We start from the raw sequence: 25,072 nt of genomic DNA on the forward strand, positions 1-25,072 counted from the left end.
TGAAGAAGAATGGTCACAGTCCATTTTAGCATCTCTAAACTCACGTATTTCTTGCACAAAGAGACAGTCCTCCTGTGCGTCTGTTGGAAGGGCATGACCGGGTGCTCCCTTGAGGCTGCGAGGGTGGCAGACGGGTACTGCCTGCATGTGGGCTCTTCCCGTGGTAGACAGGGCTTCTGCTTGTATGGACTCACCTGCCTACATGCTTTTCTCCTGTAACTAGACCACAAGGCCTTGAATGCAGCAACAGGGGTATTTCTGTGGTCTGCACCCAGCCAGCATATGGGGGTGGGACGTGTGGAAAGAAGGCAGGAAGGCAGGAAAGCAGACGAAACAGAAGGTCGCCCAGAAGGACGCCTGGGGTGTTTTCAGTTTCTTGCCCACACAGACAGTGTCAACAGGGGTCTCTGTGGGGTAATGCCTGGGAGTGAAGGGTCTGAGTCAAAGGATAAGAGCACCTGGAATTTTCTTAGAATTCCCCTCCTCGTTTTGCCTTCTGGTATATGAGGGGTCCTGGTTCCCCAGATTCCTCAGTTCTACAAACCCTTGCCCACTGTTGTTCTCTTCAGGATTTCAGCAGTTGTTTAGCCCCACATTGATCCCAGACCTGGGCTGAGCCAAGCGCTCTGTGGGTCTGTTTCCCTTTAGGAACATTCGCGTGGCTATCCTTCCGTGTTCCGAAAGCACCACCTGCCTGTTCCGGACCCGGCCCCTGGAAGCCTCAGACACACTCGTGTTCAATGAGGTGTTCTGGGTATCCATGTCCTATCCAGCCCTTCACCAGAAGACCTTAAGAGTCGATGTCTGTACCACTGACAGGAGCCATCTGGAGGAGTGCCTGGTAAGGGCCATGTCTGTCTGTCCGTCTTCTGCCTGGCCTTTCTGTTCTTCTGGGGATTGGCCCACCCCAAGCTTTGGGGAGAAAGCTTGAAGGAGATGCAGGTTGTGATATCATTCGAACTCATCTTGGATTCCATGCAGAGGTGTTTCGGTGAGTGAATGTTCTCAGTCTTCCGGGAGGGCAGGGAGGAGCTTTTTCCACAAGGAGGAGTAATAGACCGGAATGTACTTTGTAAACTGCCAGAGCCTAGAGGACGCGAGCCATATGCCGTGGCTTCACTGTGCAGCATCAGAGAGTAGACAAGACGTGCAGAGTGATGAGAATAGCGGGGCACTGGGTCCCACCTTTACCACTTGCTGTGCAGTGGGGTGACACTGGCCAAGTTACTCTGATCCTCCCTTTTCTCATCCATGCAGTATGAATGATTGCATGGCTCCCTCATATCCACTAGAAGAGCCATTGTAAGGAGAAAGTGAGCCAGTGCATGTAAAGCACCTACTCAGTGTCTGGCACACAGTAGGTTCTTGTGGGATGGAATCAGAGTTCCAGGGCAGCCTTTCCCTTCCTCACTTCCTCCCGGCAGGAGTCGGGACTGGAGATGAAGGAGGTCTGGGCACATTTGAGTCCTGAGAAAGCCACGCCCTGAGACTGGCAGACCCACGTGCAGATGGATGTTCAACTTTCTCATCTATAAAAGGGGGATTTATAGCCCACTCTGGGGGGGTGTGATGTACAGATATGTTAGAAAAAGTAAAGGGGCGCGGCACCCGAAACACAAGGGTTCTAAAACAAGTAAAGGGCTTTGTTAACCCTGATGCTACTTACATGATTTGGTAATTTAACAACTCACCTGTAGACAAAAAGGAACTCCAACATGAGCTTTACACCCAGAACGCAGCTCTGCCCGTGCTCATACCTTTACTGGTGCCCATTATGGGCCCTCCCCCTGTGCTAGGTGCTGGGGACTCAGTGGGGAGCTAGCTACACAGGAGCTAACTTTAAGGGCTTGAATTGTGGTGAGGACCATGCTGGAAATGGGTGGGTTGAAGTAACAGGAAACGTGGGGCCCATGTAGAGGAACGAAAGTCTGCATGCTGGGAGAATGTCGGGCTGTTCACTCTCTCCTGATGTGAACCACAGGCCTTTCCCCAGGGTAGGGAACCTCTCTCCATCCTTGCTTGGGTCTGCCTGTGACATAAAACTCTTCTCTGTCATAGGATTTTGCTACGGCTAAGTCACCAGGCTTGCCTTTCCTAGCTGTGTCACTCACCAGTTTCCTTATCTATAAAATCCAACTCGTACTACCTACCTCCGAGTTGCTCCTCTGCAGATTAAATGAGGCTGCTCTACCTGGAGATTTGTGTGCAGATTTTGACTCAGCAAGTCTGGGGCAAGTCCTGCCTGAGGTTCTGCATTTCCAACAAGCTCCCAGGTGGTACTAGTGCTGCTGACCCCTGGATCACACCAGGGGCGAGGCTATGGAGCAACAAAGTCTGACCGTGCTGCCTGCTCTGTCCTCCTTAGCTGGGGTGCACCACAGCCTCACTGCCGTTTGTGTTGTCATTCTTAATAATCATGCGGTGGCTAATGTCAGTAGTCTGTGATTTATGTGGCAGGCACTGAGCTAAGCAGCTTGCATGTATTATCTCCACTGAGTCTCATTCCAGTCTTCTGAAATAGGTTCCATATACCACTGGGGAAATCAAGGCACAAGAGGTGAGACACCTTTGCTCAGGCCACACAATCAGAAAGTGACAAGAAGCTGTGTTTGAACCCAGGCAGGTCCTCCTGTCCTACGCATACATCAGCCCCTCTGTGTTATCTCTTTGCTAGTGCAGGTCTCCCTGGAGCCCCGAGGTGGGGATGGTGGCCGGACGGGTTTAGCAAGCATGGTAAATGCCAAATGACCGCTCAGAAAGCTTTTCCAAACCCGGGCTCCTCCAGTCAAGCGTTTCCTCAACCCCGGGCATTCCGAAACGAAAAGAGACTCAATCCTGTTTTCTTCTCCTAATTGGATGCCTTTTATTCCTCCTTCCTAATTGAAGTCTGGTCATTGCTGGTTGCCATGGCAGCAGCCAAAGCGCTCATCTCACCATGGCTTGTCTCCATCTGTGGCCAATGGGAAGCCTCCTTTCCCGTATGCAATGGGGACATGGAGTGTCAGGCTGTCGTGTTTTGGTGGCTGGAGGAGGAAAGTGAGTGAGACTGGAGGAGAAAGGGCTTGTCTGCTTCCTCATAGAGACTCCCTGTATTGCTGGCTACATGGAACCCCCAGTCTGTCTTAAGTGCTTTAGACAGCCAGTCCATAAGGAGCCGTGCCTGTGTGTTTACTGCTGGGCTGAGAGCTGTGCGCGCAATATCTCATTTAATCCTTATGAGGGCCCTGGGAAAATAAGGAATCACGGTTCAGAAAGGCTAAGGTCATCCAAGCTGAAGATGGCAAAGCCTGGATTTGAGCATGACTGTCCGCTTCCTTATGTGCAGCCACTGCCCCTGCTGCCTCTCTGGGTGTTGCTGCTCTCTCGTGTCCCCAGATTAGGATTATGGGTTTGGAAAGATGCAGCCTGTCTTCCCAATATCACAGGCAACAGTCCCACCAAATGCTATAGCACAGTATCACAGGGTCCTAGTAGTCTACTACTCAGCTGGTAAGTTCATTATCACCCAGTCAAGGCAGCCGTTTCCCAGGTCCTGCGTACACCCAATAGCTGACCATTCTAAGGGCTCCCTTGTGCCTTTCTCACTCTGTCATACTCAGTTGGCAAAACCCCAGCCCTGTCAAAGTGAACTCTCCTCCTCCTCTCCACCCATGCAACTGGGAAAAAAATGCATACAGCCACACTGTGTGGTGTCACTTGAAAACTGTGATCACTAACTTCCCACGAGCCCTGCATGTTGCCCAGCAATTATCCCGTCTCCCCTGGACCATTTACTCTCCCACTCTGCACAATGACTAATTTATACTTCTCTCTTGGGGAGTGACTAGAGGAATCAGAAGAGAGCTCGCATGCGTAGAATGTTAGCTGTTCTTGTGCATCTGAAAAGGGGTCTTCCACACTCCTGTCCACAGCCAGCCCTGCACACCGCCCCCACCTGGACAGCGCTCCAGCAGCCGTTCTGCCCACTCCTCTGTTTTCAGTTTTCCCTCTTCAACTGGATCCACTCTGCCATTATTTCTCCCATGTTTAAAACAAAACAGAAAAACTACAACCTTTCACCCCGTTTTCCACCAACAGCTATTATCTTGCTTCTTTTCTTTATAGCAACCCTTGAAAGAGGTGAGTCCCGTTATCTGTGGGTGTTGCCCTCGTCACGGGTGTCCGTGAGCTCCTTGTCACTAGATGCCAGTTCTCCAGCTCCCTGCTCTTTATCCGTTGGCTGTGCCTGCTGCAGCTGCCCCCGCCTCCTCCCCCAGCGTCCTTTCCTTGGCTTCCCCGACGCCTGGCCACCTGGCACTCTGGTGTTCTTCCCGCACTGCTGGCTTCTCCAGGTGCCTTTCTGGCTCTCCCTCCTCTCCTTGACCTCTGTAGTCGGAGTCTCAATTTAATCTCCCGGCTTCAAATGCTATCCTAAGTGTCTGGCTCCAGCCCAGGCCTCTCCATTCTTCTCTAATCTCACATCTCAACTGCCTTCCCTGCACCTTCTCTTACAGGTCAAGTGGGTGTCTGCAGCTAACCCAGTTGCAGGAGCACCCCAGACTTGTGTCCTGTGTCTCCGCTGTCGCAGCTGATAGCAACTCTATTCTTCACTGCTCAAGCCAGACACCCTGGAGCCATCCTTGACCCACCCCCCCCAACACACACACATGCACACTGCATCCTCTTAGCTCTACCTTCAGAAGATCCCCAGACTCTTGCCACTTCCCTGACCCCAGCCACTGTCCCCTCTCCTAATGACTGTGGGCTTCTCCTACTGGACTCCCCACTTCTGTCCTTTCTCCCTCTCTTCAACACAGTCCTCAGAATAATTCTATTAAAATGTAAATCAATGCATGCCATTCCTCTGCTGAAACCTTAGGATGGCGTCTGTCTCCACCTAGAGTGGACACCGAGGTCCTTTGCCAGGCCTCCAAGGCCCCATGGGATCTGGCCCCATCTTATCTCTGGGATTTCATTCCCAGAACCCTTCCTCCAGCCTCCTCGTGTTCCTTGAAAACACCAACACAAACTCCCCTTCCAGACCTTCACGCTCATTGTGCCCTCTGGTATGAATTCAAGACTTGCTCCCTCACTGCCTTCTGGACTTCACACCAATGTCACCTTCCACCCCAGTTAAAATCCCCTGACCCTCTCCACTCTCACTCTCTCCTAGCCCATCTCCCTGCAATCTTTTTCTCTTCAGCACTTTTTATCACCTAATATTTCACTATCATAGACTTTAGTGTACACATTATTTTCACATTTTGTCCCCACTAAAATTAAAGTTCAGTGTCGGCTGCGTGACAGGTTATAGTTTGATTGGCAACTATTTTCCTCTCATAATGGTGCATAAAATAATAGTACACTTTATTTATTTATTTATTTTTTTGTAGAGACAGAGTCTCACTTTTATGGCCCTTGGTAGAGTGCCGTGGCCTCACACAGCTCACAGCAATCTCCAACTCCTGGGCTTAAGCGATTCTCTTGCCTCAGCCTCCCAAGTAGCTGGGACTACAGGCGCCCGCCACAACGCCCAGCTATTTTTTGGTTGCAGTTTGGCCGGGGCTGGGTTTGAACCCACCACCCTCGGTATATGGGGCCGGCGCCTTACCGACTGAGCCACAGGCACCACCCCAATAGTACACTTTATAATCAGAAGCATCTTAAAGCCAATGAAACACAGTCTGGAATTTACTTATTAAGTTATTTATCTGATTCCCCCAAATTCAAATATAAGTTTACAAGGGCAAGATATTTATCTGCCTTAAGTCTTGCTGTATCCACATTACCCAGATAATGCCTGGCACACAGATGTTTCTCAGCAAATTTTTATGTGTTGAATAAATGAACAAATGAATGCATATGTAAATGCCCTCAAGCTCATCCAGCTTACTGAGGTGGGCAAATAATATTCACACTTAGAAGCAGCCCCAACTGGAGAGTGTATCTCATTAGAATTAATGATAATCTGTCACACCTCACAACTGTGATCACATTCCTCCCCCTTGTACTTCAAGCATGACCTGGAATGTTCTGAACTGCAGGATCTGATGTATTTGTCTGTCACGCCAGGCCCTTGGGGGAAGAATCATGTCTTACATGTTGCTGTGGCTCCAGAGTCTTCGAAGGGCTCAGGGAATATTTATTGGATGAGTAACTGCGTAATACACATATATTCGTGTATATTTACATTTATTCTGGGTAGCTAAAATGTGCCAAGTGCGTAATAGCATTCATTAACTCTGATCCTCCCCAGAGCCCCCTAGGGAGCAGATACCTTCCCTGCCCCAGATGAGGAGGCCGGTGCCCAATGAGTGAAGTTGTCGGCACTGTCTGCTTCCTTTCCGCTCACCCCTTTCTCCCTGAATTTACTGTTAGCACAGTCCATGCCACATTCTGGTGGTACATCCTGATGGAAGGAAAAACCAGAAGAGCCCCCTCCTCACGCTTGGCACCATCCTGTGCCATCAGTTGGCTACAGGCCCGCGCTGCAAACTGGTTTTTGGTATTTCTGGCGCCCACTAGCACAACCACTGGTGTGTCTGGGGAAAGGGGAGGTGGGTGAGCTAATGACCTTCCACACCTGACCCAGCTTTATCAAATGAGGACTTGTCAAAGCAATAAAACTGCTGAGGAATGATTAAAGTTATTCTGTAGCCCTTTCCGTTAAGGATATGTGGTAAAAATATTCAGTCACTTGAAATCCCTTGAGTTTATATTCTGTAGGGGTTTTGTTTGTTTGTTTTGTTTTTTTGTAGTCTGTTTTCATCTTAAGGGATGCATGTACGGGATTCAAAGGAAAATTGTATAGAAAGGTTTACTGAAGAGAAATCCTGCTCTCCCTCACCCTGATCCTGCCACTATCCTATATGGTAACTACTTCAATTAGTTTCTTCATCTTTCTATTATTTCTGGTTCTACATATGATCATATTTGCTCTCCTTATGCCTCAAATATGGTGCAATGCGTAGATAATAGAAAATAAAAGTCCTCATCCTCTCTCCATTTGTTGCACAAAAGGTAGCATAGAATATATTCTGTTCTGCACCTTGCTATTTTTTACCTTCACAGTATATCCTGGAGATCCCTGCATCAGTACAAAGAGATCGTCCTCATTTTCTTACATAGCTATGCAATATTCCATTGCATAAATAGGTTATAGTTTATCCAATTAGTCCCCTATTGCTGGATTTTTGAGTTGTTTAAAATCATTTGCTATTAAAAAGAGAGCTAGGGCTGGGCTCGTTGGGTCACACCCGTAATCTCAGCACTTGGGAGGCCAAGGTGGGTAGATGGCCTGAGCTCACAGGTTTGAGACCAGCCTGAGCCAGAGTGAGACCCCCCATCTCTAAAAATAGCCAGGTGTTGTGGCGGGTGCCTGTAGTCCCAGCTACTTGGGAGGCTGAGGCAAGAGAATCGCTTAAGCCCAAGAGTTTGAGGTTGCTGTGAGTATGACGCCACAGGACTCTACCCAGGGTGATAGAGTGAGACTCTGTCTCAAAAGAGAGCTAGCATGAAGGCTTTTATTTGTGGGTTATTTTATACTCATACTGTGGGGTAGGCACGTCCGTGGAGGATTGCTGAGTCAAGGGGTAAACTACATCCATATTTTTGCTGGATATGGCCAAATTCTAAACACAGGGTTTCTACCATTTTACATTCCCACCAAGAGTGAGAAAGTGCCTAGTCCCCCTTCCTCTTGAAAAAAATTGCAATACACATTACTCTGAGGCTACCATCAGTAGTGTGTATTGGTAGTGTATTGGCTACCATCAATACACACTACTGATGGTAGCCTCATCAGTAATGTGTATTGCAATTTTTTTTTTATTTTTGCAAATTTGGTAAAAGAAATACATAGTTTTTCACCTCACTTATAAGCTACTTGGGAGGCTGAGGCAAAGGCATCAATCACTTAAGCCTAAGACTTAGAGGTTGCTGTGAGCTAGGATGCCATAGCATTCTATCCAGGGCAACTGAGTGAGATTCTGTCTCAGAAAAAGAAAGAAAGAAAAAGAAAAGATCCTCAACATCACGAATCATCGGAGAAATGCAAATCAAAACCACAGTGAGACCACCACTCATTAGGATATCAAAAAACACACAGGTGTTAGTGAAAATGTAGAGATATTGGATTCTTGGGCATTGTTGGGATTATAAAATAGTACAAGTACTAAGGAAAACAGTGTAGTGGTTCCTCAAAAATTTAAAAACACAACTACCATCTGATCCAACAATCTCATTTTTGTATAAAGATCCGTAAGAATTGAGTTACTTGCACACCCGTATTCACAGCAGCACCATTCCCAATAGTAATAAGGTAGAAAAAACTCAAGTGTCCCTCAGTGGTTGATGGTTAAACAAGTGCAGAGCACATACACAATGGAATGTTATGTATTTCAGCCTTAAAAAGAAATGAAATTCTGATACATGCCACAATGCTGATGGGCCTTGAGGACCTTGTTAAGTGAAATAAACCAGTTACAAAAAGACAAATACTATGTGACTCCACTTAATTTGAGGTATCTGATGGCATAAAGTTTACCATGGTAGTTACTGGGGGTTGGGGGGAAGGAGAAAGGCGAGTTGTTTAATGAGTCTAGAATTTCATATTTGCAAGATGGAGAAGATTTGGGAGATCTGTTGCACAATTATGTGAATATATTTTACTGGCACCTGTAGTCCCAGCTACTTGGGAGGCTACAACAGGAGGATCACTTGAACCCAGGAGTCTGAGGTTGCTGTGAGCTAGGCTTATCCCACAGCACTGAAACGTGGGCAACAGAGTGAGCTTCTGTCTCCAAAAAAAAAAAAGGTTGTGTACTTAAAAACAGTAAAGATGGTAAACTTTATATTTGGTGCTTTTAAAATCACAATTTATATATATGATAGGTGCAATGGCTCATACCTGTAATCCTAGCACTCTGGGAGTCTAAGGCTGGAGGATCGTTTGAGGTGAGGAGTCCAAGACCAGTGTAAACAAGAGTGAGACCCCCATCTAAAATATAAAAATTATTCCGGCATGGTGACGCGGTCCTATAATCCCAGCTACTCAGGAGTCTGAGGCCTTGGGGCGGGGGGTTGTCACTTGAGCCTAGGAGTTGGAGGTTGGTATGAAATATGAAGATGCCACTATACTCTAGCCAGGATGACAGAGTGAGACCCTGTCTTCAAAAACAAACAAACAAAAGATACAAGATAGACCCTTAGCAAAGATTTGACAGACGTGTGAGTGAGTGAATGAGCAGGTGTGCTGTCGGCAGCGTTAAGCCTCTCCTCTCCCGCAGGATGCCTCCATCCCCCCTGAAGTGATGTTTTCCATACTGTCCACAGAAGCCAAATTTCTAAAACACCTTGTCACACATCATACTTAAGCTCTCCATTTTTCCATCCCCAACAGGGAGGTGCCCAAATCAGCCTGGCCGAGGTCTGCCGGTCTGGGGAGAGGTCAACTCGCTGGTACAACCTCCTGAGCTACAAATACTTGAAGAAACAGAGCAAAGAACCCAAGCCGGTGGGCGCCACGGCCCACTCCCCAGGGCCTGCAAGCACGGTGAGCGGCCACCAGGTCTGCGCTGCCCTCCCACAGGGCAGCATCTGGATGGGCAGCGCCTGGATGGCAGAAAGGGACGCCTCCCGGGGGGTGGGGAAATGGAGCAGAAGGGAGTGCAGTGGAGCAGAAGAGGACAGAGAAAGGAGGGCCGGGGCGTTCTCCAATAAGGGACAGGTAGCCCCCCTCTGCACCCTGCTGCCTTCTGCTTCTGTGGTTTCCTCCTCCTCTGTTTTGCTTCACCTACTATCTCCTACCTGACAAAAGCTTCAATTCATGCTTTCTCAAAATGAAGTAGAGAAAGAAAACTGTGAAAGGTAGAAAATGAACCTGAATTGAGCCCCTACTGTGTTCAAGGTCCATCATGGACACTTTATAAGAGGCAGCAGGAAGTCATAGGAAGAAAACTCAGAAGATTGGGTTTCTTTTCTTAGTCGAGTGATTGGTCAGTCCTGTCACCTTTCTGAGCCTCGATTTTTCAGATCTATTATAATATGAGACTAAAAAGGCCATTGTGGGCCAGGTACAGTGTCTCACACCTTAATCCTAGCACTCTGGGAGGCTGAGGTGGGAGGATCCCTTGAACTCAGGAGTTTGAGCAAGAACAAGACCCTGTCTCTAAAAAGAAAAAAAATAGCCAGGTACTGTAGCAGGCACCTGTAGTCCCAGCTACTTGGGAGGCTGAGGTTGGAGGATCACTTGAACCCAGGAGTCTGAGGTTGCTGTGAGCTAGGCTTACCCCACAGCACTGTAACCTGGGCAACAGAGTGAGACTCTGTCTCCAAAAAAAAAAAAAAAAAAAAAAGGCTGTTATGAAGCTTTGAATAAATACCTGTAAAGAGCACTTAGAGCTCAGTGCCAGCTGAGTGGTTAGGGCACAGGCCACATATACCAAGGCTGGTGGGTTCAAGCACAGCCTGGGCCTACTGAACAACAATGACTACTACAACAAAAAAATAGCCAGGCGTTGTGACGGGCACCTGTTGTCCCAGCTATTTGAGAGGCTGAGGCAAGAGAATCGCTTAAGCCCAAGTGTTTGAGGTTGCTGTGAGCTGTAATGGTACGGCACTCTACCTAGGGTGACATAGTAAAACTCTGTGTCAAAAAAAAAAAAAAAAAAAAAAGCACTTGGTAAGGGCTTGATAAATGGTAACTGTTCTGTTTTGAATTACTTGAAAAATGTGCAGGAGCCTGTTTCTGGTTTTTATAAGTATATTTTCATTTTAATGCAGTACAATCTAACCTATTAAAATATCCTTAAACTGTTTGCTGCACTTGGAAAACCCACACCTCCTGGGCAGGTAAACTGGACAGAACTTAGTGAAGCGGTGAAGTTACCCTGGTATGGAATATAGGAATCCTGTGGGATCCTGACCACATCAAAAAGTTAAATAGAGAGTATCTTGGTTTTAGGTTGTCTTCCAGTTCTCCATAGTGATCCCCCTCTCTGTCAGAACTTCTGTTTGACAATTTCAATGGATTGGATCACACAGGTAGAAATAAGAGTGAGGATTGCATGTATTTTGCTTTTTTCCTTTCCGTTCCCTGCTTCTCTTTCACCATTATCGTCATTATTTTTTGTACTTTTTTTTGTATCCGGCACTGTCCTGTTTATTATATACAGTTTACCAATTAATAAGTATAGAATTTCAGATTTGTAAGACTGTAAAACACACACGTAAAAAGCAACAAAGCTGGGCTCGGCACCTGTGGCTCAAGCGTCTGAGGCGCCAGCCACATACACCTGAACTGGCGGGTTTGAATCCAGCCCCGGCCCGCCAAACAACAATGATGGCTGCAACCAAAAAATAACCAGGTGTTGTGGCAGGCGCCTGTAGTCCCAGCTACTTGGGAGGCAGAGGCAGGAGAATCACTTGAGCCCAGGAGTTGGAGGTTGTTGTGAGCTGTGATGCCATGGCACTCTACCCTGGGCCACAACTTGAGGCTCTGTCTTAAAAATAAATAAATAAATAATAAATAAATGAGCAACAAAGCTGGGTCTCAAACCCAGATCTCTCTCCCTTTAAAAAGCAGACAGATGGGAAAATCCATCTTCTTTCTAGAGTGTGACCGTGGTAAGTGACATCAACCATCAACCTTAGATGCACGAGTTCCTTCATTTCCGTTTTCACTGGAATCACAGTAATCCCCAGCTATCAGGATGGTCGTAAATATTAAAGAAGATGCTAGATACACCTAAACCATCAAACCAACTTCACCATGCCAGGCATATGTTAAGTCTTCAGTTGATTTTAGCTCCCTCTTTCCTTCCCCCAACAAAAATTTCAGGAATTGTCCAGGCTCTGGCCCATACTACAAGGGTAATTGCAAAGTAACCGTGTGCCTAGAAAACTACACAATCTGATTTTTGCTTTAGCACTAGCTGCCATTTACTGGATGCCAATTTTGTGCTAGGTACTTTTCCATGTTCTTCATAATACATATAGAGGTTCAGTCTTCATAACAAGCTTTTCTAGTGATTATTAGAAGAAACTGAGACTCAGAGAGGTTAAATCATTTCCTCAGGACAGCACCCACAGTGCACCCAGTGACCCGGCACCTTGTGTCTCTGCAGGACGCTGTGTCTGCTCTGTTGGAACAGACAGCGGTGGAGCTGGAGAAGAGGCACGAGGGAAGGAGCAGATCGCAGACGCTGGGAGACGGCTGGTAAGGGAGACACCCTGGGCACAAGAGCTGCCCTGCACTGGACCAAGGCTTAGGGCTGGGCTCCCAGACACCATGGCAACCAAGAGACGGGTTCCGCTGGGAAAACTAAGAACCTCTTTCTCATGGGTTCTCCGCTGCCAACAGGACAAAAGTACAGTAGTTTCCAAAATCCCTTCCCAGTTTGTTACTTTGAGTCCCACGACTCTTCCACGCTAGTTCACACTTAATGTTATTTTTTATTTTGATACACTAACATTTATTTTGGTGTGAAAAAAAGCAATTTAATATTACTATAAGTGGAAAACTTAATTTTCCATCAATTAAAGAGTCCTCAGTAAGCAATTGCATTGATGTCTAGAAACAGACAGCAGAAATATGAGGCTTAAATACAATAGAAGTTTATTTCTTCCTTACTTAAAAAGAAGAATGGAGCGAGGCACAGTGATGCATGAAAGTAATCCCAGCTCTTTGGGAGGCTAAAGTGGGAAGATCACTTGAGCCCAGGAGTTTGAGACCACGTAATGAGACCCTTTCTCAAAAGGGAGAAATTTTTAAAAAAAGAATGGGAGCAATCAAAGACAATGCAACTCTGTCAATGCCATGGTATCACTAGAAACCCAGGCTCCTTCTCTGTCTGCTTTGTGTCTTTACTGTGTGACTTTAGTCACCGAGGCCGCTTTATAGCCCAGGATGGCTGCTGGATTGTTAGCTCTCAGGCAGGTTTCAGTCAGGAAAGAGGTGACACAGAAGAGTGAGCCTGTCTACCTTTAAACCAAGGAGCAGCCCTGAAGGCCCCACACAGCAACTTCGGCTTGCCTCTCGCTGACCAGGCTTTGCCACTTACTTACCCTACCTAACTGCAGGGGACTGAGGAATGGCGTTTGTTAGTTGAGTATAAAAATCAAGTTTCTGTTATGAAGGAAAAAAGTGGACATGAGCCAAGTCTGCCTTGGAAAGTAACTGCGGAAAACTCAATGTAATGAAAATAAAGCAATATTATTAAAGTCTAGCTAGCTAGACTAAGGCTTGAGGTCTTTCCTCCAGTTATTAAAAAGGAAGGTTAGCAAGTGCTTCAGCAATGTTAAAGTCATGCTACTGCCAAAGGAAGGATTTCTCCTTGATGTAATTAGAAGGTCTGAACAGGGACACCTTTCTCCCTGCATGACTGAGTGCTGTTTAATTCCTTGTGTTATGAGAAAGGTCTCATCACACACTTTAAGCAACAATGACATGGAGTGGTGTATAGAGTTACAGGAAAACCCTAAAGGAAAAGACATTAATGATGATAAAGTACTAAGCATGTAGTGGACGTAAGTGGTGGAAGTTATTAGTAGGAAAAAGAGAAAGAGCGTTGCAAACTACTAGTGGAAAGAAAGAATAAATCTTGTCTAATAAATGGTTACAGCCTGTGAGTCTGTCCATTTGGAAGGAAGTATAAGTTGGTCTTAAGTGCGTATGCTTTAAATTCAGACAGACGGGGATGCGGAGTCTAGCTCTGTCAACTTCCTATATCTGATCTGTAAGACCTTACCGAAGGTTAGGAAGTTTTAGAAGCTCCCTGGATCATTCCAACATGTAGCCTGGGCTAAGAACCACTGCTCTAAACTTCCATTTTCTCATCTGTGAAGTAGATTTTTTTTTTTTTTTTTTTTTTTGAGACAAAGCCTCAAGCTGTCCGTCAAGCTGTCCTCAAGCTGTAAAGTGCTTTACTATCACAGCTCACAGCAACTTACAACTCCTGGGCTCAAGAGATTCTCCTGCCTCTGCCTTCCAAATAGCTGGGAGGCGCCTGCCACAACACCCAGCTATTTTTTGGTTGCAGCCGTCATTGTTGTTTGGCGGACCCCTGCTGGATTCAAACCCGCCAGCTCAAGTGTATGTGGCTGGTGCCTTAACTGCTTGAGCCACAGGCGCTGAGCCTGTGAAACAGATATTAAAGTAGCCACTATGTCATGGGATATTTTGCAGATTCAATAAAATATTCAAGGCCGGGCACAGTGGCTCACCCCTATAATCCCAGCACTCTGGGATGCTGAGGCACGCAGATCACCTGAGCTCACGAGTTCAAGACCAGCCTGAGCCAGAGTGAGACCCCATCTTTAAAACTAGCCAGGCGTTGTGGTGGGCACCTGTAGTCCCAGCTATCTGAGAAGCTGAGGCCAGAGAATCACTTGAGACTGAGTCTGAGATTGCTGTGAGCTATGACACTACAGCACTCTACCAAAGGCGACAAAATGAGGCTCTATCTCAAAAAATAAAAATAAAAAAATACAATTGTGAGTGTTGGCACATAAAAAAATTTGTTTTAATTATGAGTGATAAGCACTTAGCACAGACCCTGACCCAAAAGAAGCATTCATTATCTCCTGATAGCCCTAAATTACATGTTTGATCTCAGAAGCCACCCCCCTTAAAATCTTTTACTCCGTGGGGGCAGCAAACAATTTGTAGAAAAGGCCCGAAGGTAAATACTGTCTGCTTTGTGGGCTCTGAGAATTCTGCTGCGTCTGCTTACCTCTGCTGTTGAGATGGGAAAGTAGGCACAGACAACATGTAAACCAGCTAGGGTCTGTGTTCCTTTGATGCTTCATTTATAGACACCGAAATTTGCGTTTTATATAATTTGCATGCAACATCATGAAATACTCTTTTTTTTTTTTTTTTGATTTTTCAGCCATTTAAAAATATAAAGACTGTGAATAGCTTGGACTGTCTTAACCCAAAGCAGAAGGCTGGATTTGGTTTATGAGCTTTAGTTTACCGATCTTTGTTTTACTCCTCTTCCTTACTATTTTTTCATGCGATCAAGGTTTGCCAGCATTCCTGGAATTTTTGCATGTTCCTTTGTTTTACAGTTCTTTCTATTGTCTCAGTTTCTCTCTCTCTCTCCCTCCTCTCTCACCTCTCTCTCCCCCTCTTCCTCTCTCAGGCACACTGCTATACCACACTGTACTGTGCATCACACAGGCAAAGGTTGGATGCCAGAAATAGGCCCAGGACCAATCTTCCCAAACTCTGGCACGAGATCAGTGGCTTCCACCAAATTCCAAGCTAGGGCTGAGACTTTTCAAGCCGTCTCCTAGCAACTGTCTTCTGTTCCTTCTCCCTTTGTGGCCCCCTTTCTCCCCACCCCCTGCCATTCAGACTTCCCCAGATGCTGACTTACAAAGAGCACTGGGATCCCGGGGAGCTGCTGTAGTGGGGTGAATCCATCTGTGGCCCCTCCCCCCAGACTGGAGGCTGCTTCTGGGCTGTTCACTGGCCTTGCTGGGCCTGCTCAACTCGAGTGGTGGAGGGCCCCAAAAGACTGGCCTTCTGTTCTCATTTGCAGTCCTCCTTTAGAACACGCCACCATATTCCCTCTTTTTTATTTGCTTAGGTGTCCTTACTGTATATAATCAGAAGGTTGGATTTTCTTTTTTAAGATCCACAAGCAAAACAAAGCTAAAAGTATTAGAAAATGCAGGAGAATATAATCCCAAACAGTGCTAGAGGGAACGATCCTGTGTTTGCTTCCTTGGGAACTTTTGTGTGTTTGTCTAGGACAGATGTTGAGAAGTGGCACAGCTGAGTCCCAGGGCTTGTGTGTTTTACATGTTAATAGACACTGTTGTGGAGTAGTTCTCGAATAATATTTTTTAAGGAAATGCTCCCACCAATGATTAAGAGTACCCTTAACCTACACCCTTTCTAATCTACACGACATACAATCAAACTGCTGTAGTTAAGAATACGTACATTTTTTATTGTAACAGATAAGGCTAAATTGCCTTTGGGGTGTAAATCACCTGCTGTGATTTAGGTTCAGGGATGTGCTTGTTTCCTACCTTTTTAAGTACTTGGTATCATCTGGGATTTTTTGTTTTGCTTTGCTTTGTTTTGTTTTGGTTTTGCCATTCTAGTGGGTGGGATGATATTGTCCATTTTAATTATGTTAATTATGAGTGGCCTTTTTTCCTGTCCTGGAATATTTAGATCAGATTCACTGTGAAACAGAAGCGACTTCTATAGTAGTTAAGCGTTAGGTGGAGCTGGACAAACTGCACCAGTGCCATAGGACAAAGGGCTGTCTGGCCTCTGCTCCTCAGTTTTCAAATCTGTAAAATGGAGGTGATCTCTCTCAGCAGTGTTATAAAGATGTAGTATAGAGCCTGAAGTTCTTTCAGCCTCTAATGAAGGCTATTCAATGTGGCTTCTGCAGAGTTCTCTGCCGAAGGGCTCCCTGTGTTTCACAGCTCTTTTTTTTTCAGACAGTCTCACTATGTGCCCTTGGTAGAGTGCTGTGGCATCACAGCTCACAACAACCTCCAACTCTTGGGCTTAAGCAATTCTCTTTCCTCAGCCTCCCAAGTAGTTAGGGAGCCCTCTACAACACCTGGCTATTTTTTTGTTGCAGTTCTTTTAGCTGGTCCCGGCCAGGTTTGAACCTGCCACCTTCGGTGTATGTGGCTGGTGCTGTAACCACTGTGCTATGGGTGCTAAGCCTCACAGCTCTTTTATTGGTAGAGAGGGAGGGTCCTGAGGCTAAGGAGGGAAAGCAGAGGCCCCTCCCTAGCCAATGTTCTCATCTAAATACAGGGATGCTCATACTGAAGGGTTGTAGAGATCCAAGATTTACATCTCCCAATGGGAAAGTCCTCTGGGAGATTTTATGTTTACCTAAAGTTTCACCCAGCCAGCTAACTAGATGGCAAATTCTCTGCTTTTGGCTGGAATTCTTCCAGCTCAGTGTGATAACACTGTCTCATGCTGATCAGAAGCCTGGTCAGTTATGTATGTCTTTGAGAAGTCAAGATGGGACTAGAGATAAATTACTTCTTAACAAATGTAGTCCATTTGTCACACCAAATCCTTCCAACTCTGGAGTCCAAGGGAAAAGGATAGTTATAAATAATATTACCAAAAGTAAACTCTCTTCAACAAATGGTGCTGGAGCAATTGGATATCCATATGGGAAAAAAATAAACTTGGACACTTACCGCACATTATGTACAAAAGTTAATCTGAAATGGGTCACAGAGCTAAACATAAAAACTAACACTATAAAACTTCTGAAGGAAAGTAGAAGAGAAATTCTTTGCAACTTTGGGGTAGGCAAAGATTTCTTAGGTAGGACATAAAAAACACAGACTATAAAAGAAAAAATTAAATTGGACTTTATCACAAGCAGACACTCCTGTTCTTTGGAAGAATATAAAAAGGATAGCCAAGGACTTAGAGAAAATCTTTGCAATATGCGTACTCGATAAAGGACCTCTAGCATGGTCTCCTACAACTCAATAATAAAAAGACAACCCAATTTTTTTTTTTTTGAGACAATCTCATTTTTTTGCCCCAGGCTAGAGTGCTATGAGGTCAGCTTGGCTCACAGCAAACTCAAACTCCTGGGCTCAAGTGATCCTCCTGCCTCGCCTCAGCCTCAGCCACCTGAATAGCTGTGACTATAGGCACTTGCCACCACATCCAGCTAACTTTTTCTATTTCTCATAGAGATGGGGTCTTGTCCTTCTTCAGGCTGGTCTCAAATTCCTGAGCTCCAGGGATTCTCCTGCCTTGGACTCCCAGAGGTGGCTCGCTAGGACTACAGGCATGAGCCACCATGCCCAGCCAAGGCAATCCAATTTTTGAGATGCTGAAGATTCTAACAGATACTTCACAATAGAAAATAGTCAGTAAATGCATGAAGAATTTCTCAACAAGAAAATGAAAATTATGTGGAGCACAGTGGCTCATGCTTGTAATCCTAACACTTTGGAAGGCCAATGAGGGACGATCACTCGAGCCCAGAAATTCGACACCAGCCTGAAAATCATAGTGAGACTCTCATCTCTACAAAAAATAAAAATAGTTGGGTGTGATGACACACACCTGTAGTCCTAGCTGCTCTGAAGGCTGAGGCAAAAGGATCCCTTAAGCTCAGAAGTTTGGGGTAGTACTGCATTTCAGTCTAGGTGACAGACTGAGACCCTGTCTAAAAAAAATTTAAAAAGGGAAGGGTTATGGCGGGCGCCTGTAGACCCAGGTACTCGGGAGACTGAGGCAAGAGAATTGCCTAAGCCCGGCAGTTGGAGGTTATTATGAGCTGTGACTCCACAGCACTCTACTGAGGGGAATAAAGTGAGACTCTTGTCTCTTAAAAAAATAAATAAATAGAGGAGCCAGGCACAGTGGTGCACCCCTATAATCCTAGCACTCTGGCAGGCCAAGGCGGGTGGATCACCTGAGCTCATAAGTGCTAGACCAGCCCGAACCAGAGCAAGACCCTGTCTAAAAATAGCTGGGTGCTGTGGTGGGCACTTATGCAGTCCCAGCTACGTGGGAGGCTGAGGCAAGAGAATTGCTTAAGCCCAAGAGTTTGAGGTTGCCGTGAGCTATGATAGCCCAGCACTCTACCGAGGGTGAGAAATGAGACTGTCTCAAAAAAAAAAGGGAGAGAGGGAGAATGGGAAGAAAGAAGATAGAGAAAAAAGAAAATGCAAATCAAAGCCACAATAAGATGCAAGTACACAGCCAGTTGAGTAACCAAATATGAAGAACGTCAGTACCAAGTGTTCATGAGGAACTGGAACCCTCACAGCACTGCTGGTGGGAATGTAAAATGTCAAAATCACTTTGGAGAAACAGTTGTTAGTTTCTTTCTTTTTTTGAGACAGAGCCTCAAGCTGTCGCCCTGTGTAGAGTGCTGTGGCATCACAGCAACCTCCAACTCCTGGGCTCAAGTAATTCTCTTGCCTCCACCTCCCCAGTAGCTGGGACTACAGGTACCCGCCACAACGCCCAGCTATTTTTTGGTTGGAGCTGTCATTGTTTGGCGGACATGGGCTAGATTTGAACCCACCAGCTCAGGTGTATGTGGCTGGCACCTTAGCTGCTTGAGCCACAGGCGCCAAGCCAGTTGTTAGTTTCTTTCTTTCTTTTTTTTTCTTTTTTGTAGAGACAGAGTCTCACTTTATGGCCCTCAGAGTGCTACGGCATCACACAGCTCACAGCAACCTCCAACTCCTGGGCTTAAGCGATTCTCTTGCCTCAGCCTCCCGAGTAGCCGGGACTACAGGTGCCCGTCACAATGCCCGGCTACAGTTGTTAGTTTCTTAAAAGGGTACACTGATACTTATTGCATGACCCAGCAATTATGCTCTTAATCATATTGTTCTGTTATGGGCTGAATTCCCCCTCCGCCCCCCCACAAATCCATATGTTGAAGCCCCAACCTCAGAATGTGACTGTATTTGGAGACAGGTGACTAAGTTAATGTGAAGTCATTGAAGTTACAGTGAGTCCTAATACAATCTGACTGGTGTAGGCAGCGTTGGTCACACAGAGACACCGGGGGTGTGTGGGCATAGAAGGCCATGTGAAGACACAGCGAGAAGGCAGCCATCTGCTAGCCAAGGTGAGAAGCCTCAGGAGAAACCGAAGCTGCTGACACCTGATTGTGGACTCAGCCTCCAGAATTATGACAAATAAATTTCTGTGGTTTAAGCTGCCCAGCCTATAGTATTTTGTTTCAGCAGCCCTAGCAAATAAATATATTATCCAAGAGAGATGAAAACCTGTATCCATACAAAAACTTATACAGTGTCCAGGTCTAGTGGCTCATGCCTAGAAGCGTAGCACTCTGGGAGGCCGAGGTAGGTAGATCACTTGAGCTCAGGTGTTCAAGACCAGACTGAGCAAGAGCCAGATCCCCATTGCTACTAAAAATAGAATAAACTAGCCGGGCATCATGGTGGGTACCTGTAGTCCCAGCTCTTCAGGAGAATGAGGCAAGGGGATCACTCGAGCCCAGGAGTTGGAGGTTGCTGTGAGCCATGAAGCCATGAAGCCATGGCATTCTAGCCTGGGGCAACGATATATCCATCTAAAGGAAAAAGGCCAGGAAGGCTATGTTAACCAGTTTGATGAAAATATTTCAAATTGTATTAAAAAAAAGTCTTAACACAATAACTAAGAAAATGCCAGGACGGCTATGTTAACCTGTTTGATGAAAATATTTCAAATTGTATAAAAATAAATAAATAAAATAAAGGCAAAAGGTGTGAGTTGCTGATGCATGCAGCAACATGGATGAACTGGCCAGGTGCAGTAGCTTACACCTGTAATCTTACTACTGAGAGGCTGACACAGGAGAATTTGAGCTCAGGAGTTTGACACCCAACCTGAGCAAGAGAGAGACCCCTGTCTCTACTAAAAATAGAAAAAATTAGCCAGGCATGGTGGTGCATGCCTATAGTCCCTGCTAATTGGAAGCCTGCGGCAGGAGGATTACTTGAGTTCAGGAGTTTGAAGTTGCTGTGAGCTAGGCTTAGGCCATAGAGCAACAGAGTGACACTCTGTCTCAAAAGAAAAAAAAAGAAAGAAAGAAAAGGCCTGGCGAGGTGGTTCACACCTGTAATGGTAGCACTGTAGGAGGCCGAGGCAGGTGGATTGCCTGAGCTCACAAGTTTGAGACTACCCAGAGCCGGAGGGAGAATTCATCTCTACCCAGGCGTTGTGGCGGGCGCCTGTCATCCCAGATACTCGGGAAGCTGAGGCAAATGAATTACTTGAGCCCAAGAGTTTGAGGTTGCTGTGAGCTATGATGCTACGGCACTCGACCAAGGGCAACAAAGTTAGACTGTCTCAAAAAAACAAAACAACAAAAAAAGATACGGCTGATACAAAGAAAGCAGAGTGAAAAGAGCGTGTACTGTCCAATTCCCTTTATATGAAACTCTAGAAAAATCATATCTGATCTGTAATGACAGCTCATCAGTGGCTGCCTGAGTTGGAAATATTACATAAGAGTATGAGGGAATTTGGGGGGATAATGGAGTGTTCTGTATCTTGAGTATGGCAGTGGTTACACAGGTAGGTACATGGCTCAAAACTCATAAAGCTATACCCTAAAAATGCATTTTGTCGTGTATGAATTATACCTCACTAAAATTATTATTTTTGTTTTGTTTTGTTTTTAAGTCTATTCTCCATCGAGAAAAAGCTTAGAAGCCCTGCCCTGGATGCCCTTAAAGGCAGGTGGACAGAGGCAGAGTGGTTTCTGGCTGGCTAACCATAGCGCTTTGTCATCACAGGGGGTACGAGGAGGCCAGTGAGAATGAGGCAGCAACTGAGGAGGGAGAGGAGGAAGAAGAGGCAGAAGAGGGCGAAGAGGATGGTTTCACAGAGCAAGCCTCCCCTGATATGGACGGGTACCCAGCATTAAAGGTAGGGAGGGCTGGGCTGGCGTGTGGAAGACCTGTCATGGGGGAATAGCCTTCAATCCTTGAGCCGAGGTGGTCAGACAAGGCTAGGAGGTAAGTCCTGTCCTCCAGCATCAGGGACAAGCCCTTGGAATGGAGTGATGGGCACTAGCTAGTACAGGAGTGTCTCTGCCTGGACTTCGGGTCATCTTGGGGACAGTGCACCAAGAGAAGCTGACTTACCCTTGTCTTTTGCCACCTGCAATTTCCCTGTTTTCTCTGGACAGAACTCAAGCCTTGCACACTTGCAGAGCCAATGCTGGCTCTGCTACTCCCTAGCTGTGTGCTCTTAGTCAGATGAGTTTATCCCTCTCCAGCCTCGATTTCTTCCTCTCTGACATGGGCACAGTAATACTAGAATTGCAGATGGGTTGTGAGGCTTCTGAGAGAGTAATGTAGGTCTTCAACGGAGGGGTCCAGTCAGTTTCCTTACACCCCGGCTTTGCTGCTGCACTGAGGTTACCTGTGACAACAGGATTCACTCTCCATGGATGTCTAGACCCAGGACTCCTGGAACGAGAGCACTTGGGTGTGTGAGCAGGAGCTGCGAGTAGTGCGTTGCACAAAGGTACCTGGCTAAGGCAGGGCTGTGGTAGAACCTGGGTCCTCCTCCTTACTTTTTCACACCAAGGGGGCATTATTTTGTAATTTTTCCAGCTGGGGACTGGGGGGTGGCATCTTTTCTCAAAATTACCCAAAACACTATTTAGGCTAACAGAGTTCCTGCATTTAGGTGTTGTCTTTTACTGGAGTCTTGTGCATGCACAGTAGAAAATCTCATGGCCTAGTTTTCAAAATAAGATATATTGGTTGTCTACGTAATGCGAAGAAAGCACCCAGTGTGGTGGAGACCTGGGTATGGTTTGTTGATAGGTGATTGGTACATAAATCTTAAGGGTGTGAAATGCAAGATGTACAGGTGCCTGGGGGACCCCTATTGACATGATTTTATTTGGGTACCGAATGTGCTCTCACTACACCTAACCACACATGCCATGGAGGAACAGGGTTGGCCCTCCCAGCCTTTGGTCCTGTCCCGGCCGTGCACTGGGCTATGTTAACCTGGCAGGGCTGGAGCTGAGTCTCTGGACAAAAGTCAAGGTGACAGGAATGGGGAGAAGCAGAATGCTCTCGGGTGGCTGCCTAAGACTCTGTGGGCACTGGTGACCTCAAAGCTGTGACATCTTCCTCAGGTGGACAAAGAGACCAACACCGAGACCCCAGCTCCATCCCCTACAGTTGTACGGCCCAAGGACCGACGGGTGGGCGCCCCATCCCCGGGGCCTTTCCTCCGAGGGAGCACTATCATCCGCTCTAAGACCTTCTCCCCTGGACCCCAGAGCCAATACGTGTGCCGGGTAAGCAAGCGCATGGCCTCTTCCTCCTTTCCCTGGGGTCACTAAGAGCCTTGCATGGATCTAGGTACAAATCCAGATCACTGTCACGTCATGGGGCTATCCATTGGCAACCTAATGACAGGGATCCTGAGTCTCCCTGGCTAGCATGCACAGACCCAATTCACAGGATTGTTTTAAATAAACAATGGAAAGGGCTAGGCCTGGTGGCTCACACCTGTAATCTTAGCACTCTGGGAGGCTGAGGCTGGAAATCATTGGAGGTCCAGAGTTCAAGACCAGGCTGAGGCTGGGTGAGGGGGCTTGCACCTATAATTCTAACATTCTGGGAGGCCAGGGCAGGTGGATCACTTGAGCTCCAGGAGTTCGAGACCAGCCTGAGCAAGAGTGAGACCTCCATCTCTACTAAAAATAGAAAAACTAGCCAGGCGTTGTGGTGGGCACCTGTAGTCCCAGCTACTTGGCAGACTGAGGTAAGAGGATCACTTGAGCCCAGAAGTTTGAGGATGCTGTGAACTATGACACCACAGCACTCTACTCAGGGCAATAGACTGAGACTCTGTCTCAGGAAAGAAAAAAGGAAAGAAAAGACTAGTCTGAGCAAGAGTGCTACCCCACCTCTACAAAAAATGGAAAAATTAACCAGGCATGGTGGTGGGTAGTCCCAGCTGAGGCTGAGGCAAAAAGATCAGTTGAGCCCAGAATCACTCCCACTGCACTCTAGCCTGGGAGACAGTGAGACTATCTCTCAAAAAAAAAAATTATTTTTTTAATGAGCAAGACTTAGTACTTGCTCAATATTATTATAATTCGAACCAACTCACTTCCTTGGTCACACTGTGCAGCCCTAACTGATGTCCCCCAAGACAGTGCAGTCACATCTTTTCCACCCAAGGTTGCAAAATGGCAACAGGCATATCTTTTATTTGACTCAAGGTTTTTTTTTTTTTTTTTTTTTTTTTTTTTGTGGTTTTTGGCTGAAGCTGGGTTTGAACCCACCACCTCCAGCATATGGGACTGGCGCCTATCCCTTTGAGCCACAGGCGCTGCCCCATACTCAGGGTTTTTTTTTTAATTGAACTTGTAACATTTAAAAATTTTAAAGGCAATTAAAAATAAAATGAAGATGGAGAAGTGTAACATAAAATTTCAGCTCCTCTTGGAGAAAAAGACTGTCGGCATGAGACACACCACACGTTCTCTCGTGGCAACCACTGTCTGCTGCTGAGCAATGCGGGTGGCTGCCCCTAGATGATGGGGGAATGGGGTCTTTCCAGCAGACTCTAGGCTCCACCTTGCCCCCTTTACCTGTCCTGGTTGTCCACCTGTTCTTTACAGACCTACAGTAGCCTTTGTTTCCTCACCTTGCTGCCCAGTCCTGTCCCTTCCTAGGGCAGCCCACCTACCTTAATTCTACCATGCACAAGGGTCTGAGCACTTTGAGAGTCTGGGGGGCCTTGCTGATTGCTGGGGCTACAGGACTAGCCCCTGCTCCCACCTGTCCAAGGGATGAGGCAGGTGAGAAACAAGTATGCCTCACCTGCGTCCCTGGCTCAAGTGATCTGTCAACAACCTTTCCCCTCCTCCATGTTAGAACCATTAAAGGATAACGAGGGGCATAAACAGAATCTTCCTGGCTAGTGTTCCAATAATTTGTCACAGAAGGGGAGGCTGGCAGGATCCATCCTATAACCATCAGCCTGCCAAGTACCTGACTATTGTTATGGAGGGAGGGGATAGGAAAGGTTCAATATCTGAGTATTCAGTTTTCAAGGCCCACAAGTGCAAGATTGAGTAGAGAAGTTAATTTCTTTATAACATGAACATTTTACTAATTTACTGGCTACTTATCAAATTATTTCCCATGAAAACATTCCCTGTAGTCACTCCCAGGACTAACATAAATCCCTCCTGCCTTTGTTAAATCTCTAGCTAATTATTTGAGCTTGTCAGCATTTGCAAAGATATCACAGGCATAATGCACGTTGGCTATCATGCAAAGGGTACAGGATTTCCTGAAGTCACTGAATGTGATGTTGGGGCTTCCTAAATCACAGGTGAAGGATCTTACAATTAAGCCAGCTCACAACTGCAGAAGAGAAAAATCCAATCAGTGCTTCAAACATGAATAATTTGAAGGATTTAGAAAAGCCCTTCAGGCTCGGCGCCTGTGGCTCAAGCGGCTAAGGCACCAGCCACATACACCTGAGCTGGTGGGTTCGAATCCAGTCCAGGCCCACCAAACAACAATGACGGCTGCAACCAAAAAATAGCCGGGCATT

At 46.4% G+C, this 25,072-nt stretch overlaps 1 protein-coding gene across 2 annotated transcripts in view; it reads left to right on the forward strand.

The window, feature by feature from the left end:
* The window catches only part of WWC1 (WW and C2 domain containing 1), a 182,027-nt gene that overhangs the window by 143,531 nt on the left and 13,424 nt on the right, over positions 1–25,072 (forward strand). For both annotated transcript variants that reach the window (XM_053567489.1, XM_053567490.1), the window contains 5 exons: positions 649–841; positions 9,380–9,532; positions 12,105–12,196; positions 21,268–21,400; positions 22,629–22,793. In XM_053567489.1, the coding sequence (XP_053423464.1) occupies positions 649–841; positions 9,380–9,532; positions 12,105–12,196; positions 21,268–21,400; positions 22,629–22,793 (736 nt within the window). The remainder of the gene's footprint in view (positions 1–648; positions 842–9,379; positions 9,533–12,104; positions 12,197–21,267; positions 21,401–22,628; positions 22,794–25,072) is intronic.

The sequence above is a fragment of the Nycticebus coucang genome, chromosome 17, assembly GCF_027406575.1.
Source record: "Nycticebus coucang isolate mNycCou1 chromosome 17, mNycCou1.pri, whole genome shotgun sequence".
Classification (NCBI taxonomy): domain Eukaryota; kingdom Metazoa; phylum Chordata; class Mammalia; order Primates; family Lorisidae; genus Nycticebus; species Nycticebus coucang.